Source organism: Vigna umbellata, chromosome 4, assembly GCF_029865625.1.
Source record: "Vigna umbellata cultivar VRB3 chromosome 4, Vumbellata_1.0, whole genome shotgun sequence".
Taxonomy (NCBI): Eukaryota; Viridiplantae; Streptophyta; class Magnoliopsida; order Fabales; family Fabaceae; genus Vigna; species Vigna umbellata.
In genome coordinates this window covers 39,552,759-39,572,247 of record NC_142168.1, presented here as the reverse complement: position 1 = coordinate 39,572,247, position 19,489 = coordinate 39,552,759, and the positions used below count along the sequence as shown (strand labels likewise).

Below are 19,489 nucleotides of genomic sequence, written 5' to 3'. Positions count from 1 at the left end.
ATGCAGGTTTCTCATGGCGGTCTATGGGGCCGTTTTTTGCATCATAATTAGTTGGTGCGAAAAAGAGATGGTGGAGATGGTAGAGGCACAACTTGCATCCGAAAAGGAAGGTCCGGTGTAGGATAAGAAAACCCTAGTTTGCAGAGGCAGCGGTGTAGGATACGAAAACCCTAGTTTGTAGAGGCAGCGGTGCAGGAAAAGAAAACCCTAATGTGCAAGGGCAATAGTGTTGGCAAGAAACCCTACTCTCAGGGCATAGGAGATCTGTTCTCTCTTTTCTGTACTCTTAGAGGGATGATCACAAAAGAAAAAATTATTTGAAGATGAGTGAAAATGATTGGTGACATATCGTTCAAGTACAACTTAAATGGGTAGAAAGAATTGAGAAAACTTCAACATCTAGCAGTTCTTTTGATAGACCAGTTTTTCAAAGATGTTATTGACTAGAGTTATGGCTATAAATGTAGAATAAAAAAAAGATGAAAGAACTGAGGAATTATGTATTATTTGTGTTAGATGTTAAGATGTGTGTTTCTGTTAATTAGGCTCAGCCCATTCTGTATTAAGGGCATTGGTCCATATTTTACATTATAAATAAACTATCCTATGTCTATGCAAAAGACACAAGGGATATTTTCTCCCAATCTTCTCTATTTCTCACAATTTGCAATAAAAGAGAAACTACATGTGAAGGAAACCTCTAATTGTCCAAAGCCTAGCTCCTTTAACTAATGAATATCCCCCTCTCCCTCAAGAGTCTAAATATTAAAGCACTCACATTTAACAACCTCTTCACTAGTCATGCCACCTCAACCTTGTAACAATCTCTCCATTGCTCATGCCACCTCAACCTTAGGATTTCCACTCTTCCTTTTACACACATATACTTTCCATGCGTTAAGTGCCTCATGCCTGTCATGGACCAATGACTCATTCGGCCTAAAAACATGTTGGGCTCCAGCAGGAGAATTGTTTTTAAGTGAGCTGATCAACTGTCTGGAGAATTATGTGCCATAGTCCAAATTCCCAAAAGTTTAAATTGTTAAGTATTGGCCTATCAGTGATATTTGTCTCCACAACAATTCACACAATAACTTGTAGATTTATAGAGGAGAACTCAAGACCAAGGTATTTAAAATCGAAATTATGTTTAGGATTGTGAAAGGTTCAAAAATCGTAATTCATGGGATCATAACCCTGATTGTAAGTTTTACTTTCTACACACACACACACACACACACACATATATATATATATATATATATATACACACACACACACATATACATATACATAACCAATGATAGAAAACTTGTTTTGAAGTTTTTAATGTTACATTTAATTGGATTTGGGTGAAGAGATGAACGTGCATGTAACCAATGCAAGTTACGTGAAGAGATGTCTAGAAGTTAAAAGTACATTAATCGAGTTTTATTTTAATTGATACCCATTCAATCAAGAAGGTGAAGGGTGCAACAGAAAACACCCTTAATTTTTAATTGAGTTTGGATTTTGTTTTATTTGAAACCTTATTCACCAGAGAAAGTGAATAGGTGTTGCAGTTGCAAGAAAAAAGGTAAATTTTAATTGCATTAATTTTTAATTGGGTGGTGATGCGGTTGGCAATACATAACGAGGCGAGCTTTTAATTGGATTAACATTTGATTGGGTTTAGGTGTTATTTAAATTGAGTTCATTCATCCAAGAAGGTGAAGATGTAGTTCAATGAAAAATTTAGAAAAAAACACTGATTCTCATGATTTTACGAATTTGTTTGACAATCCTGGCGATGTTAGTGTATAAAATCGTAGGATCTTACTATTTTATGAGTGAAATATTGATTTTAACTATAATGTTCATGATGCACTTCTGTTGAGACAAATATTATGCCAAAAACCAGAAAAGGCTTTGATATCATGCCTAAGATCATAAAGCTTACCTTGTTAAGTGGGGCTTCTAGAGTGGTCTTGTATGTTAACTACATGTTTGTGTTCTACTGTATTGTTCAAAAGTTCTAAATGCACTTGTTATAAAATAAAAGATGTAAAACCATTCTTTAGACTTCATATTGGATTTAAAAGTTATAACCTTCTAGGGGGTTGTCATCTTTGGCCATACTTATCATTTTGAAATGATGGTAGCCCGGATCTAATGCCTTTGGTCATTATGTCTTTATATTCTTATCATGTTATATGTTATGATGTTTAGTTTGTATTTTCTATCTAACTTAATCATTATTTTATTTCAGAGGAAATCCACAGAGAATAGATACCGCCTCCTCCAACAAACGAATTATATTTACTTATGAGCAGGTACTAAGAAATATATTTATTTGTTTTTAATTCTTTATCCCTTTATTATTATATTTTATCATTAATGTGGGGAAACAAATAATTTGTTTTACTTGATAAAAAAATATATTTTAGAGAGCTTGTACGAAGTCTCTTGTATGTTCTCGTATTATATAGAAATTGTATATTAATCTGAGATACAATGAAAGTGAGAAAAAAGTAGAAACCAAGTAAAGACACCTCTAGGACCTTAGTAGATATAAGTACAATTAAAAGCAACTTTTTAGTAAGCCTATTTTGAACCTATTTTAACAATCCCCCTTAATATGAACATAAAGATTGAAGGTGCCAAACTTGGAATGAATAAATTTAATCCAAGGTTGTCTCAAGATTTTGTTAAATGTCCGCAAGTTGATCATTGGATCGGACTAACTTAGGACAAATATGCTTGAGCCATAAGTTATGTTGAATAAATGGTCAATTTTTGTGTTTGGTCTTCTCATGCAACCCATGATTGGAAGCAATGTGGTAATTGCTTGATTATCCCATTACATCATTTGCTGAATCTTACAAAATTTTAGTTCTTGGAGGAACTGTTTTACCTATGCAAGTTCCTTTACACTATTTCACTTGTTGTCATACACCTTAGCAAAATGGTAAAGCAGAGAGAAAGAATAGATACTTAGTTGATGCCTTTCGTTCTACTTGGTGTTGTACCTATCCATCATGGGGTGATGCCTTTCGTTCTACCTATTATCTTTTCATGTGGAACTCAATTGGATTAGATGTATAACAACTAGCTAAACTCACAGCAAATCCAATGTTGAGCCTAGTGTGAGTTAGGTAGATTAGCTTCCCAAATAGGCTTTGATATCTATCTTTATTATTTGGTGGACTTTATTCTTCCCATCTAGGCTTTGATATCTATCTTTATTAGTGTGAGTTAGGTATATGTTTTAACTAAGTCTCTTTCTTCAACTTGCTTTGTTTTTCTTCAGGGCAAACTTAATGTGAAGAATTTTTCTTCTGAAAAATATTCCTATTGAGTTTTCAGGGGGTCTGTTAGTATAATATAGTTGACTATAGTTGACTTGTATAGGTTACGTTTGTATTGTACAGATATAGGTCTCATATTACTATTTTAATGAACTTTTTAATAGACACTTGTAGAGAGAAATATGTGAAGGAAAAATGAAACTACTTTTTCCATTGCTTAAAATTAATTTGAATGAGTTAAAAATAAGATTTTGGAGAAGCTAATGTGGAATATCTTGTGTTGATTTGTTCCATTGTTTATGAAATATCTAACTACATTGCTATTATCTAGTGTTTGATGTATATGTACCATTATCCTGATATATGGTATGACTATGCTACATGGCATGCAAAAGGTGGTTCCATAGATGCAGCAATCAAAGTATTTCAAAGGGCTCTGAAGGCTCTCCCTGGTTTGTAATGTTTTCTTTCTCTAGCTATGCTGAATTTTTTGATGTACATGAGTGCATATTATATTTGTGTTCACGACATTCTTGATTTTTTGTTTGTTTTAAAATAGTTATTCTAAGCCATGATACAATTGTTATAAAGAAATTTGTCATCTATAGTGTTAGATATTATGCCATTTGTATTAATCATGAAATGGGTCTAGCCTATATTTTTTGTATGTTTTTTTATTATAAATACATTACCCTTTCCTCTCTCTCTTTTACTTTACACAAGGGATTAAGCCTATGCCTCTCTCTCTTTTATTTCAACATAGTATATAGAGCTAGGGTTAATCCTTGCCTACTTAGTGAATAGTTCACCCATGCTATTTTTTTTTTCTTTGAAATCTTTTTATTTCCGACATTGATTTTAATTTTTTTTGGCCATTGTTTTTCACCACCACCCAGTTTGGTCTTGCTGCTGCATTGTAGCCATCATCATTGCCATCGTTCTCACCATTGTTGCCACCACTGTTGTTTGGATTGGTGACACTATGCTCCTGCTTTTGATCTAGTCAGGTGATCACTGTGTTGCAAAAATCACAGTGATTGGAGGTTTGACGTGCCTCCAAGTGCTACGCCAATGCTCACCGTTGCTATCAGTTCTCACTACACGTGGCAGTCATTGTCGTCCGACTCATCTCCCTCTTATTCATGCTCAATTGGGTAGTCCTAGCCTTGCCAAGATTTAGTAGTTTGTCTAAGTTACCAGGTTTTTTTTGTGAGTTGTGTCAATTAGGAAAACACAGTTGTAGTTTCTTCCCTAGAAGTGTCTCATAACGTGATTCGTCTCCTTTTGTATTAGTTCATTCTGACATTTAGGGACCATGTTGTGTTAAGTCAAATTTAGGATTTCAATATTTTGTCACTTTTATTGATGATTATTTGAGATGTACTTGGCTGATTTTAATGAAAAATTGTTACAATTTCAATCATTGTACAATGAAATTAAAAATCAATTTGGAATTTCTTTTCGAACTTTGTATAGTACTAATATTGTGAGTATCATACTCATTCTTTTTAAAATTCTATGATTTCTCATGGCATTCTTTATCAAACCTCATGTGGTTATACACCTAACAAAATACGTTGCCTGAGTGCAATAATGAACATCTTGTTCAAACAACTTGTACAATTTTACTCCCTAGTGAGGTTCCTTTACGATTTTTGGGGTGAGGCTTTTCTTAGTGCATGTTATCTCATTAATCGCATTTCATCTTCGATCTTAGATGATAAAATGATACTAATGTTGTGAGTATCATTCTCATTCTTTTTAAAATTCTGTGATTTCTCATGGCATTCTTTATCAAACCTCATTTGGTTATACACCTAACAAAATACCGTGCCTGAGTGCAATAATGGACATCTTGTTCAAACAACTCGTATAATTTTAATCCCTAGTGAGGTTCCTTTATGATTTTGGGGGTGAGGCTCTTCTCAGTGCATGTTATCTCATTAATCGCATTTCATCTTCGGTCTTTGATGATAAAATTTCTCATTTTATTTTATTTCTTCATGAGCCTTTCCGTCCCTTACCTCTTAAAGTTTTTGGGTTCACATCCTTTGTTCTAATTTTAGTCCTGGTGTTGAGGAATTATGTCTTAGGTTAGACAAATGTGTCCTTTTTGAATTCACTAGGTCATATAAAAGGATACACAAGCTTCTCGCCTTCTCTTACTTGCTATTTCATTTTAGCATGTCACCTTCACCGAGTTTTTCCTTTATAGTCAATATCTCTCTTGTCTGTGATCCTCTTGTTGCATTTAGTGCCCTTAAAGATCCCCCACCTCCACCAACACTCCAGGTGTACACTCAACTGCAACTATCCAATTGTTCACCAAATTACTCACTTTTAGGGCCAACTCCTCAGTGTTGTTAAAATTGCGGGTAAGATTGTAAACTCGCACGATCTTGTGAGTTTGGACCACGAAGTGAGTAAACGCGGAGGGCGGATCTTAAATGGTGCATATTGGAGCGAGTATGCGAGGGTGCTCGTTGAATAGGGGATTGTGGGCCGTGTTGATCCTTTTGGTCCTATGATTGGCCCAACCCATGAGAAGCCCAATACTCTTACCTTTTCCAACTAGGGTTACATTCGCATACAAAAGCATCACCATTGCATGTTTTGAAGCTCCTTGCCTTCGTAGTTGTCGATGCTCGCCACCCTTGCAGTCGCTGGTGCTCGCTGCCCTTGCAGTCATCGGTGATCACCACCCTCGCAATGGTCGGTGCTAGCTGCCCTCGTAGTTGTCGACACTCGGCACACTTGCAGTCAACGTTACTTAGCCTCTATTTCTCTACTTTTTGATTTGCTCTCCACCTCTGTTCCTTCTAGGGATCCTTTTACTAATCTGGTTCCCTTGGTTCTTTTGTTGGGTCGAGTTTTGAAAGAAAATATATCATTCCCACTTATTGGTTCTTTTTATGGTGGATTTATGTACTAAATTTTAGTATTTAAACTTATTATTATGTGTAAGTTATTTTTATCATTATATATTATTTTTAATAAAAAACCTATTTATGAATATAATATTTCTTTATGAATATACTTTTTTTTTTTTTAACTCGTAACTCATATGAGTTGAGTTACAATCCTCAAGTTAAGATCTTTTCTTGTCTTTCTGATCCCTTTATTTGATTGTTGAGTTTAACAACATTGCAACTCCTCCATCCCCTTTGGCTCTTATAGTTGAGTGTGAATGTCCAATTTCTCAATACCAAGCTCCTACGTCAATAGGGGGAGCCTCTCTCAAATCCTATGATGTACAGTAAGGCCTATCTTAATATTATTCATTTGCTGTTAGTGTGGTGATTCTATTTCTTAATTCCCCATGTGTAGATCATTGGAATGTAGTCATTTGTATATTGAAATACAATAAATGGTCTCTTGGAGAATGTTTGCTATCACAATAACAATACTAAAGCTGTCTATTATTTAAAATGTTGATTGAGCAATATCTCCTAATAGAAGATCGACTTCTGGATATTTTGTCTCCATTGGTAGTAACTTGATGTCTTGGAAGTGTAAGAAACAAATGTTGCAATATCTAGGGAATAAGAAGAATATAGAGCTATGGGCATACATAATTACTTGAGGAATTACTATTTGGTGATGTCATTCGAATAACACTTATATGTGACAATTAGATTGTTTTTTATATTAGGTCTAATCTTCTTTTTCATCAAAGGATCAAACCCATTGAGTTAGCCTATATTAGGTCTAATCTCGTTTTTTATTATAAATACATTACCGTGTATTTTACACATGGGATTTAGCCTATTTCTCTCTCCCTCTCTATATCTTTCATTTCAACATATAGTATGAAATTCCATGATTACCGATGACATTCGTTTTTTTTTTCCAGAACTTCTTGTGTTAACTTATCTGATCTTTGTGAAAATTAAGGCTTATATGTTTCTTTTGGGTACTGTGTGACTTTTAATTATGCATAAAAAGGCCTTGTCATTTCATTTGTTAACAGATTCAGAAATGCTGCGATATGCTTGTGCAGAGCTTGAGGAGTCTCGTGGAGCAATTCAGGTATTGTAATTGTGTTGCAAAACGTACAGTGATGAATGTCATTTAGTATTATTGGAGGTTATGCATTATTAAAAAGATTGAGTCATTGTACATAGTTAAATTTTTTGTATTGTTCTTGTAAATATAAAATTTGTTTGTTTATTATTTTTCTTCGTTTTTAATCATTTAACTGAATTAATTTCCTTTGTTTTTATGTTAGGCTGCAAAGAAAATATATGAAAGCCTTTTGGGAGACGGTGTCAATGCAACCTCACTTTCTCATATTCAAGTACGTGAAATAGTTTGCTAATGCTTTTAGGGCTCAATGGTAGTGTTGGATGCTTCGTACATGTATATATATGTTAATCAATTTGTATTATGATATTAAGTTTTGAAAATCATTGAACAAGTCATAAAGTAGTGCTGCTTGAGATTGTCAGGAATTTACAGAGTTGTCTACAGATTTTTTTTTTCTGTTGCATTTTATAGTGGTGGATTCTACTTCTACACACGTTTATCTTGAATAGACATTCATCCATGGAAATCACGTTTGTGTAGAAACATAAATTTGTATTTTTCTCTCTGTTTTAGCTTCCTTAGTTGACAATGTTAAGGGATTTGTGCAGTTCATTTTAGTGTTTTCTTTGATAGATTTTCTTGCAGCAAATTTGACATCTTTTTCTTGCTACAGTTCATGCGATTTCTTAGAAGGACTGAAGGTGTTGAAGCTGCTAGGAAGTACTTTCTGGATGCGCGAAAATCCCCAAGCTGTACTTATCATGTTTATGTTGCTTATGCTACAATGGCATTTTGTCTTGATAAGGATCCAAAGGTTCGTACTATTCCCTTTTTAATTTTGTCGACCAATGTATTTTAGACAGGTGGTACAATTATTTATTCGCATACAATCTTTTTTTATACTAATGATTCTGCTGTATGTGTGCCTGGAAATGTTTTTGGTGTTTGCAATAGTTGAATATGTTTATATACATATATGGAAGTGCAAGCTGTTGTAAATATACTTAATTTTAGTTAAGAAAATGCCTTTTGTTGTTGGTGTCATTGGCTCTCAAAATGAAGTAATTATCTTACAATAAGGAAAATGTCCAAGGATTGCCTTTCTTGCTCATTCTTTCCATTGAGATTTAACACAATAACATATATATATATATATATATATATTTTAAGTTTTTACTTCTAGCTAGTAAATTACTAAATACTTTATGGATACGGGAAAGTTTGTCACAATTGTTTCCTAATTATGTGTTGTATTGATTTTGCAATACATATGTCCAGGATGAGACTTAATGAAATTTGAATTATGATAAAAGATCGTTGGTGATAGGCTATTTGTTGCTTTTTGATTTTTCTCCCTGATTGTGGCAGATTTGGTTTCTTCTGAGACTAATTTTGTCCATAAATAAGGGGCTGTATCATGAAAATAGAATTTGAGAAATTAAATATTTCTTGTTTGTTCTGATAAGTAACAATAAATATTATTGTTTTATTCGTTTATTCCATGCAGATGGCTCATAATGTTTTTGAAGCTGGACTAAAACGCTTTATGCATGAACCTGTTTATATTCTCGAGTGAGTTCTACAATTCTGATATCTCTTATGCTTCCTTGGGGTTGCACACCTATATTTGCTTGATTCTTTATTCTTTTCATGTCATAGGAACAAATAACATTTTTTTTTTCTGTATGCATGCTTCCAAAGTACTCTTTTTTTACAACGCAGTCTGTTAGGTTCTTTAATCAAGAACCTAATGTAACTCACTTCTCTTCACTCAAACACCACACAAGAGTACTGAAAACAATGATTCTTTATTCATCAAACAGTCAAAGATACAATGCAGAGAGCTTAACCTCTCCCAATCAGGTTACACGTTCCTGACGACCAAAAGTATTTACTTCGCTAACCCCCTCAACCTACCCTCTCGGCCCCTATATGGCAGTTAGGTTGTGTATCGGTATGTGTACCGGTTTTCCTTCTACTATATACCAATAAAGGCCTATCAATACCCCCCTCGCCTAAAACAACCTTGTCCCCAAGGTTGAATTCAGGATACTGTTCCTGAATAGTAGCCACATCTTCCCAGGTCGCTCCCTCAGGGCCTCCTTCTTGCCACTCTATCAGGACTTGGGGGACTGCAACTTCACCCAACTGCCGTTGCCTCCTTTCCAAAATTCGCACAGGCCAAAATATGGGCCCCTCAGCTTGCAGCTCCCTTGGCAATTCCTTTTCCACTATCTGCTCCCCCACCGCCTTCTTTAACTGAGACACGTGAAAGATCGGATGAATCCTAGCTGTCTCGGGCAACTGTAGACGAAAAGCAACCTTGCCCACCTGTTGTAACACCTGGAAAGGCCCAAAGTAACGTGTTGCAAGTTTAGGATGTAAACGGGTTGGCATGGAAGTCTGCCTGTGGGGCCTGATCCGCAAATAAACCCAGTCGCCCACCTTAATATCCGCTTCCCTCCTCTTTTTATTCGCCTGTTGTACCATAGCCTCCTGCGCTTGCTTAAGATGTTGCTGCAATTGCCGCAGCGCTTCATCACGAGTAATCAAATCTTGTGCCACCGTTTCAACCGCTGTTTCCCCTGGAATAAATCGACTCAACGCTGGTGGGGAACGTCCATACACAATCTCAAAAGGGGAACATCTCGCTGCAGCCTGATAACTGGTATTGTACCAGTATTCTGCCCAAGGTAAAACCGTCTTCCATCCCCTGGGTTGTTCGGAACAAAAACACCTCAAATACCCCTCAAGAATCCTATTCACCACCTATGTTTGACCATCCGTTTCTGGATGGTACGCTGTACTCATTTTGAGCTGGGTACCCTGCAGTTTAAAGAGTTCTTTCCAGAATATACTGAGAAATAGAGGGTCCCTATCACTTACAATCGATGTAGGAATCCCATGTAATCGGACTACCTCTTGAGTGAACGTCTCTGCCACTGTACGTGCTGAATAAGGATGTCTCAACGCGATAAAGTGCCCATACTTACTCAGTCTATCTACCACCACTAAGATAGCGTCAAAGCCTTGAGATTTGGGCAGCTTAACAATAAAATCTAGGCTCACCTCTTCCCAAATCGCCTGCGGAATGGGCAGCGGTTGTAATAACCCTTGGGGTGATGCCGCCAGATACTTATGTTGTTGGCAGATCACGCATGCAGCCACGAATTCGGTCACCGTTTTTTTCATCCCCACCCAATATAAGGACTGAGCGATTCTCCTGTATGTTCGAAATACTCCCGAATGTCCCCCAGTGTTAGTCACGTGAAATTCAGATAACAATCTAGGAATCCAGCTGGATTTGGCCGACAAAACCAACCTCCCCTTATAATGCAAGCGGTCCTTCTCCAAAATATAGGCCGCATGTGTATTCGGATCCCTTCTTACATCTTCGATGATCCTTCTAAGTGTGTCATCCGCCTCTACTTCCTTCAAAACGTCTTGGAAATCATGCCAATAAGGTCGGGATATAGTGCTCATCTCCAGCTCTTCCATCTCCCCTTCGCCCTTTCTAGACAAGGCATCCGCTACTTTATTTGCACTCCCCGGTTTGTACACTATGTCAAAATCATAGCCCATCAATTTGGCTATCCAATTTTGCTGACTATAAGTTGTAATCCTCTGCTCCAACAGATATTTAAGGCTGCGCTGATCTGTATGCACCACAAACTTTCTCCCCAACAGATACGGCCTCCAGTGTTGAATGGCCATCACCAAAGCCATTAATTCCTTTTCATAAATGGATTTTGCCAGAGATCCTGTGGACAAAGCTCGGCTAAAAAACGCAATGGGCTTCCGGTTTTGCATCAAGACCGCACCAACACCTCCCCCTGAAGCATCGCACTCGAGGTGAAACTCCTGAGTAAAATCAGGTAGTACTAAAACTGGTGCAGATGTGATAGCGGCCTTCAGGGCTGCCATGGCTGTTTCGGCTTTCTCCGTCCACTCATACTTCCCCTTTTTTAACAACTCCGTTAATGGTCTGGCCAGTTCCCCATATTTCTGCAAAAATCTTCTATAGTAACCTGTCAAACCCAAAAAGCCTCTCAAAGCTTTCAAGTTCTTCGGTGCTCCCCATTCTACGATTGCTTTAATTTTATCTTGGTCCATCTCCACCCCCTGCTCCGAAATCTGATGACCCAGATAATGGACCCGTCGTTTTCCAAACTCACATTTCTTTGGATTTGCAACCCACCCGTGCTGTTCCAGTAGCTGCAACACCATCTTCAAATGCGTCAGATGTTCGTCCCAAGTGGGGCTATAAACCAGAATATCGTCGAAGAAGACGAGCACCCACTTCCTCAAATAAGCTGCCATTAAATCATTCATCGCACTTTGGAAGGTGGCCGGCGCATTTGTTAGCCCAAATGGCATCACCAGAAACTCGAAGTGGCCTTGGTGGGTTCGGAAGGCCGTCTTCGAGATATCCGCGGCGCCCATCCTTATCTGATGATAGCCGGCCTTCAGATCCAGTTTGGAGAAATATCTGGCCCCCTTGAGTTCATCCAGCAATTCCTCAATAACTGGGATCGGAAATTTATCCGGAACCGTGGCTTTGTTCAGAGCCCGGTAGTCCACGCAAAACCGCCAACTCCCGTCCTTCTTCTTTACCAAAATGACTGGACTCGAGTATGGGCTCTGACTGGGTCTTATAATGCCCGCTTTCAGCATGTCAGCAACTTGCTTCTCAATCTCCTCTTTCATTAGATATGGATATCTATATGGCCGGACATTGATAGGATTTGTTCCTTCTTTAAATACTATTTTATGCTCCAAATTACGACTAGGAGGCAACCCTTCTCTCTCCTGGAACATGCGTCCGTGGGCTTGCAGGACAGCTCGTAATTCCACTACCTGTGCTGCTGTCAAATCGTGCGCCACCTCACCCCCTGTTTCCTGCTCCACTACACCTAACTCCCATACGAGTGCCCATGAGTCACCATCCATTATCTTCCATAATTCGCTGGGTTCCACCAGCTGTCGAGATAAGGCGGGGTCTCCCCGGATAGTTATCTTCTCGTTCCCCACTCCAAACCTCATCGACATCTCCCGCCAATTGATTACGACTTCTCCCAGTTTAGCCAACCAGGCAATTCCCAAGACGACGTCCACACCCCCCAATTCAAACACATACAACTCTTCTTCCACCGTAGTGACGCCCAAACTTATTCGAACTTTCTCGCATCTCCCCCTCGTCACTTTCTTATGCCCATCACCCAAACTCACAGTATACGATGGAGTATCCATCACTGGCAGCTCCAACTCCTCAACCACTCTCCGGCTAATGAAGTTGTGACTGGCCCCACTGTCAATTAGGATTACTACTCGCTTTTCCTGGATTAATCCTGTCAACTTCATCGTCTTTGGCGGCGTTAACCCCTCCGCGGAACATGCCGAGAGTTCCATCGGTTTTGTCTCCTCGCCTGCGTCTTCCTCCGATTCTTCCCCCTCGTCCTCCGCCAACAATAAGACCCTCAGGTTTTTCTCTGAGCACCGATGGCCTGGAGCGAAAGGGCCCCCACATTGGAAACATCTCCCTTCTGCCCTCCTTTTTAGGTACTCTGGGTACGGTAAGTTTCGTACCATTCTTCCTCCTCCTCCGCCTCCGGTAATCGTATTTCCCCTCGCGTTGGTGTTACTGGCCATTGACGACCCTACCTGTCTGGTAGCTCCTCCCCCCTCTGCCCCACTGGACCGACTTGCAGAGTTACGATCCCCGTCTCCCCTAACGATCGTTGAAGAAGCTCGTACACTCACCGGGTTCACCCTTCCTCCGTGCCAGACTACACCCCGTGCGCGGTTCATTGCGTCTTCCACGTCCCTCGCAACCCTTACCGCACTCATGAAACCCTGGGGATCTTGGATTCGCACTTGCCCTTTTATCTCTTCCTGTAACCCAGCTAGGAAGAACCCCAATATCAACTCCTCCGATAACCCCTGTGTCTGTCCCAATAGCATCTCAAAGCTCCTAACGTATTCCTCCACTGTGCCTCCTTGCCTTAATGTGGCTAATTGTTCGTATACAGTGCCCCTAAACCCTCCTCCAAAGCGGTTAATCAGTCCCGCCTTCAGACCCGTCCAAGAACGATTCTTGGTCTTCTCTTTCCAATATTTGAACCAGTAACTCGCGCTCCCCTCCATACTGATGTAGGCCAGTTCTACCTTATCTTCCTCTGCCACCTTTTGAATATCAAAGAATCGTTCCGCCCGGTTAATCCAGCTATGTGGTTCCACTCCTTCAAACGAAGGTAACTCGACCCTTTTCCGCCAGTTTTGGTGAATTCCCCCGTTGTCGTACCTTACTTGGTTATCATTCACTGAACTGCTACTTCCATCCGAGCCACCCCCTTGATTATTGTGGCCTCCACCTGTCCCTCTTATCAGTTGCTGTATATCGCGCCTGATCGCCGCTGTCTCCTCTTTGATTCCCTCCACCGTCATCTCCAAATTGTCCAATCTTTCCTCCGTCTGGCTTCCCATGGCTGATTCCTCTCCTCCTTGTATCCGGCAGGTCGGACCAAATGTTAGGTTCTTTAATCAAGAACCTAATGTAACTCACTTCTCTTCACTCAAACACCACACAAGAGTACTGAAAACAATGATTCTTTATTCATCAAACAGTCAGAGATACAATGCAGAGAGCTTAACCTCTCCCAATCAGGTTACACGTTCCTGACGACCAAAAGTATTTACTTCGCTAACCCCCTCAACCTACCCTCTCGGCCCCTATATACAACCCTCCTAACTACCCACTCTAACTGCCTTGGCAGTTAGGTTGTGTATCGGTATGTGTACCGGTTTTCCTTCTACTATATACCAATAAAGGCCTATCACAGTCCCACAAATGGTCTTAACACATAAGTTGTCAGAATGTGGTAGGGACTTAGTTGTGTAGGGGGTGTTGGTGAGGGTGGGAGGGAGGGTATCAAATACTTAAATACTCTATTGAGCATCCCATACAAGTTGTTATTATACCCAAGTCCTTGAGGGCTAACATCTTCGTGACTTAAAATTCTACCACTATTTAGTGCTAATGTCCAAGGTGGTGAGAAAAGCCCTGCGACAACCTTTCAAAATGCAAATGATTTCCAATGTGTTGGGTATCAAATACTTAAATACTCTATTGAGCATCCCATACAAATTGTTATTATACCCAAGTCCTTCAGAGCTAACATCTTCGTGACTTAAATTCTACCACTATTGAGTGCTAATGTCCAAGGTGGTGAGAAAAGCTCTGCGACAACCTTTAAAAATGAAATGATTCCAATTGTGATGGAGGCATGACCTAAACCCCTTTCCTCAAGGCAAGTAGGTATGTCCAAGTCATTAAGATTTCAAATATTGTCTATTAAACTTGATGCTAAACCAAGAAAGGGTGTCTTGTCAGTATTTATTAAGTTTTTAAATTTTGTCAAAACCTTGGTTTTGCTTTGGAACTGGGTAATTATTTTGCCTCCTTTTGGGTTTTCTGCTATCTTCAGTAGACTCAACTCTTTATCTCTGGGAGCATTGGATTCATCTCCAATTAATGTACCAGGTGAATTAGTGGTGTTAGAATAGGTATTAAATATAGGTAGTAGTTGTATTGGAAACTTTACCTATGAGCTGTTTACTTATTAACATTAATTACCTCGATATTCCTAATGTAATTTTCTTGTATAAATAACAAAAATCAGTTGAGAGATAATCAATCTCTTAAGTTATTTTTCTCAAATTTTCAGTCTTAAGTTGGAATCAGAATGAGTTGATCCCTCTCTTCTAGTTTTAATGTTCATTGCCATCCACCATTATCCTTGGCTGCATCTGTCTTCTGTCTATCACTGGCCACCCTTTGTCATTGGGACAATTGCACGTCTTCTCTGCAAAAGACTTCCTCTTCCTTGTTTTGACCATTGTTTCTCTAGTTTCAACTTTGGTTGAGAGGCTCCTCTCTGCATTTATCTTTGTCATACTCTTCCTTCACAATTATTTGTTGTCTCTTATAATTGGCATTGACTGTGGAGTGTAGATTGTTGGTGAATTTTTCTGTAATGTCAAGATATTTTAGGAAGTTTTAGATTTTATTCCTATTAGTTTTCATTTTGTACATTGGTTGTATCTTAGTTTTATTACTAGCATATCAATTCCACAGTCTTATTACTAGAATAGACTTTGCTTGTTTCCGATAATGTCCAATCAATGTCTCTCTCTATATCTTGTTCTTTCTTGTGTGGCAACACATTTCTTATTATTCTCATTTTTGCTACTCTCATCTTATCTCTTTAAATTCCAGTTTTTACTATCATATAATACTAGATGTATAGCAGTACTATAAACCTTAGGTAGTTTGTGACCCAAATAACTCCAATGCTTTCCTCCATTTTATCTATCTAAATTGTATATGGGTGTGACATCCTCATTTTATTAACGATAATTCCATTCGTACCAAAAAGAATATTGACTATTTTCACTATATATCAGATATGCTGATTTCTTGATACGAATGAATGATGACCAAAACATACGAGCTTTATTTGAGAGGGCGTTAAGTTCACTTCCACCAGAAGAGTCAGTTGAGGTAGGCCTTGCTTCCTATTCTCTAGTTCTTTGAAAAAAAAGATTTGTTGGAACCTTACTAGAAGCTTAGTTAATAACATGTAGGTTATACTTCTGCTTAAATCAGGTACATGATACTAGATTTTAGCTCATTAGGGAACAATATATTGAAATAGATATGTATGTGATACCACTATATTCTGCACTTTTGTTTCTCTTAGTGGGTTTTCTTTGGCTTCCCACACTTTTGTATTTCTTTTCCCTATAATAATATTTCTAAGAATGCAGCATATGATGGATACAAGTTGTTGAATAACCAAGAAAGACACATCTAACAGTCCACAGATCAAGTTTGTCTCTATTTTGGTTATGGATATGTACAAAAGTTGAGTACCCAAATATTTTAGGAATGAGGCCATTTGAGATCTTAAATGAGGGAAATCAATTTAACTGTTTCAAGGGAACTTGTTCTCTAGTATTTTGATATTTGCCTTTATTCACAGTAAATGAGCTTCCCAACAAGTTTTTTTAATTGAAATATTATTCACACAAATCTTATTTCTTAGAAAATCATTTAAATTAAATAAATCTTTAAAAATATTACTAAACCTTTTAATTTTTAGAAAATATTTATATAAAATAAATCTTTTAAAATAATTACTAAACCTTTTTATTTGTTAGAAAATCTTCAAATAAAGCGTTGAAATAAACCATTTTATCTTTCATCATAATCTTTTTAAATAAAGTAAATTTTCTAAATTAAATAATTAACAACCTATTTTATCTCTGACATTACCCCTTTGGTTCTTTATTTAACATCATTGCCTTAGAATACATGTGATTGATTAAATCCATATATCCGTCACTGTTTTAAGAAACATACATGGGTCACTTATGTTGGGCTCCATGGAATCCCACCACCTGGTCATGATCATGGAATCCTTTTCATTCCATGAAGGAAAAGTTGGATTCTCCTGGGACCCTTTTCAAGGATATGAGAAAGGCACCCCTTTCCCTTGGATAGGTTCACACAAGTTATGACCATTTGAGAAATGTATGAAGCTCTAATGCCTTCCAGTTCACTAGTCTTTTTGTGAAAAGCTGGAATCTGCTTTTTGTTGATTTTGGAATAGACGTCGTCTATGCAAATCAGCAACTGGCTGTCTAATGCTTGATTTTACAAAGAAGAGAAAAACAACAATAGTGGCTATTAGGGTGAATTGCAGCAGTTAAGGTTGCTTTGGTAGTATCTGAACAAATGTGTAGGCAACAAGCAATAATTGTGGAATTACTTTTCTTGATTTTAGAAAGAAATAATACATTGGTATTTAATGGAAAAACAAAATCGTAATAAAAGGAAATAAATCTCCTAAAATAAAGGAAATGAATATCTAGAATAAAGGAAGTAAATGTCCTTAAATAAAGACTAAATCAGGAGCAAATCTACAAAATAAACTCCTGGTCCCAATCCTTTAATTTTAGGGATTTCTTACAATCAATGTATATTTATTATTCAATCAATCTATATTTATTGTATGGTAAATGTCCAATTTGGCACTTATTTCAACAGATAGGATACCATGTTAAGGAAGAGAAAGAAAGAGAGACAAAGAGCTATTGCATTTACAAGGGAGAAAATATAATTACAAAATATTGAGGACACAATTAAAAATTATTTAGTTACCCTATTCTAGGCTAATAACATAATCTTAGAAAGTAAACTTTGAACTTAACTCAATGTTACAAAACCGATTTGTTATTATGATATTTGCATCCACTTATATATTTGTCTTATCTTTAGTGGAAATAGGATATTCAACATATAGATATAGAATCACCCAATTAATCTTATTATCCACGGTTAAGATATATTTTTAAGATTCAAACACAATCTATGAGCTGAAACCCAAAGATAGGCTAAGTAGAAAACCAATGAATAGTGTAGTACATTTTTAGATTGAAATGCATAATTTTTTTCCGATATTATTCCACATGTTTGGTTTTGTGTTAATTTTGCTTATATATACTCATTCAATAGAAGAATTCAAGAGATTGTTGTTTACTGGTTTTTCATTTATGTGTAATTATTCTTATTGTAGGTCTGGAAAAAGTTCACTCAGTTTGAGCAAACTTATGGGGATCTTGCAAGCATGCTGAAGGTTTCTTCAAATGTTATTATACACTATTCTCCATGCAATCACAAGTTGTTTCTTCAGGGTGTCATGTGCATAATTAGTGTTGAAATAGAAGAAAGAGAAACATAGAATAAAACTGTTAGGTTCCTGGGTTTGGAACCTAACAAGAACTCAATCAAAAGATGGAGACAGAAAGAAACAATGGGTTTCCTGTATTATTCACAGTAAAAGAGACCTATTTACAAGAATGAGTTGGGAGCATAACCTTCCTGGCTGAGGGCATAACCCCTCTCTACAAGCTAAAACGCCTGACTTTACACAAAGTATATTCGATACCCCCTACAGAGTTACAAGAGCTCTATTTATAGCAGCTTTGACCCGCTCCCCCCTTTACAACCGATACCCCCATACCCTTAACTTCTAAACCCATCTATTCTATCATCCTATATCCTAACATTACACCCCGCTGCAGAACAACCTTGTCCTCAAGGTTAGAATCGTAAAATTTGGTCTCTTGGCTCCTCTTCATCATCTTGTTATCATCTGAAGAGAATCCACTGGCTACTGCCCACCAATTCAGGTCGGGAGGCTTAGGTTGTGGCAATTCCTCCTCCATTATCTTCCATTCTTCCTCTTTCCTTCCTATCACCCCCAAATCCCACACCAAGGTCCACGGTTCTACTTCCTTTATTTCTAACAAAGCTTCTTGCTCCCCTCACCTTCTAGCTAGTGTTGGATCCCCCTTGCTGAATACCTTCTTCCCTCCTTGATTGAACACCCTAGTCAATACCGTTCGGTTCTGTCCTTTATTGGTCAACACCGTTCGGTTTCGTCCTATAATGGGCAACCCCGTTTGAGTTTTGTCCTTTAATGGTCAAAACCATACCCGTTTGGCCCCCTATCAAACTGTAGTTTATTTATAATGTAAGATAAGGGTTAAACCCTAAATACAGAATGGGCTGAGCCCAATTAACATAAACACACAACTTAACATCTAACACTCCCCCTCAAGCTGGAGCATATAAATCATATGTTCCAAGCTTGTTGCAAAGATAGTCAATTCTAGGTCCTCGTAAGGACTTGGTGAATATGTCTGCCAACTGGTTGCTTGAGTTAACGAACTCAGTCTTGATATCTCCGGATATGATTTTTTCTCTAATAAAATTATAATCAACTTCAATGTGCTTGGTTCTCTCATGGAAGACAGGGTTAGAGCTAATATGAATAACAACTTGATTATCACATATAAGTGTCATGTGAGTGACATCTCCAAATTTCAATTCACTAAGTAATTGTTTAAGCCACACAAGCTCACAAGTAGCAGATGCCATAGCTCTATATTCTGCTTCTGCGCTGGACCTTGCCACAACACTTTGCTTCTTACTTTTCCAAGATATCAGGTTGCCACCAATAGAGACACAATATCCAGAAGTAGACCTCCTATCAGAAGGGGAACCAGCCCAATCAACATCTGAATAGCAAACGATTTTTGTATCGTTGTTA

The 19,489-nt window shown here is 37.8% G+C and overlaps 1 protein-coding gene across 2 annotated transcripts in view; it reads left to right on the top strand.

Moving 5' to 3' along the window:
• The window catches only part of LOC148200149 (cleavage stimulation factor subunit 77-like), a 52,275-nt gene that overhangs the window by 14,854 nt on the left and 17,932 nt on the right, over positions 1 to 19,489 (top strand). For both annotated transcript variants that reach the window (XM_088111544.1, XM_088111545.1), the window contains exons 10-17: positions 2,249 to 2,312; positions 3,619 to 3,739; positions 7,258 to 7,316; positions 7,516 to 7,584; positions 7,987 to 8,127; positions 8,821 to 8,885; positions 15,777 to 15,873; positions 17,951 to 18,010. In XM_088111544.1, coding sequence (XP_087967670.1) covers positions 2,249 to 2,312; positions 3,619 to 3,739; positions 7,258 to 7,316; positions 7,516 to 7,584; positions 7,987 to 8,127; positions 8,821 to 8,885; positions 15,777 to 15,873; positions 17,951 to 18,010 — 676 coding nt within the window. The remainder of the gene's footprint in view (positions 1 to 2,248; positions 2,313 to 3,618; positions 3,740 to 7,257; positions 7,317 to 7,515; positions 7,585 to 7,986; positions 8,128 to 8,820; positions 8,886 to 15,776; positions 15,874 to 17,950; positions 18,011 to 19,489) is intronic.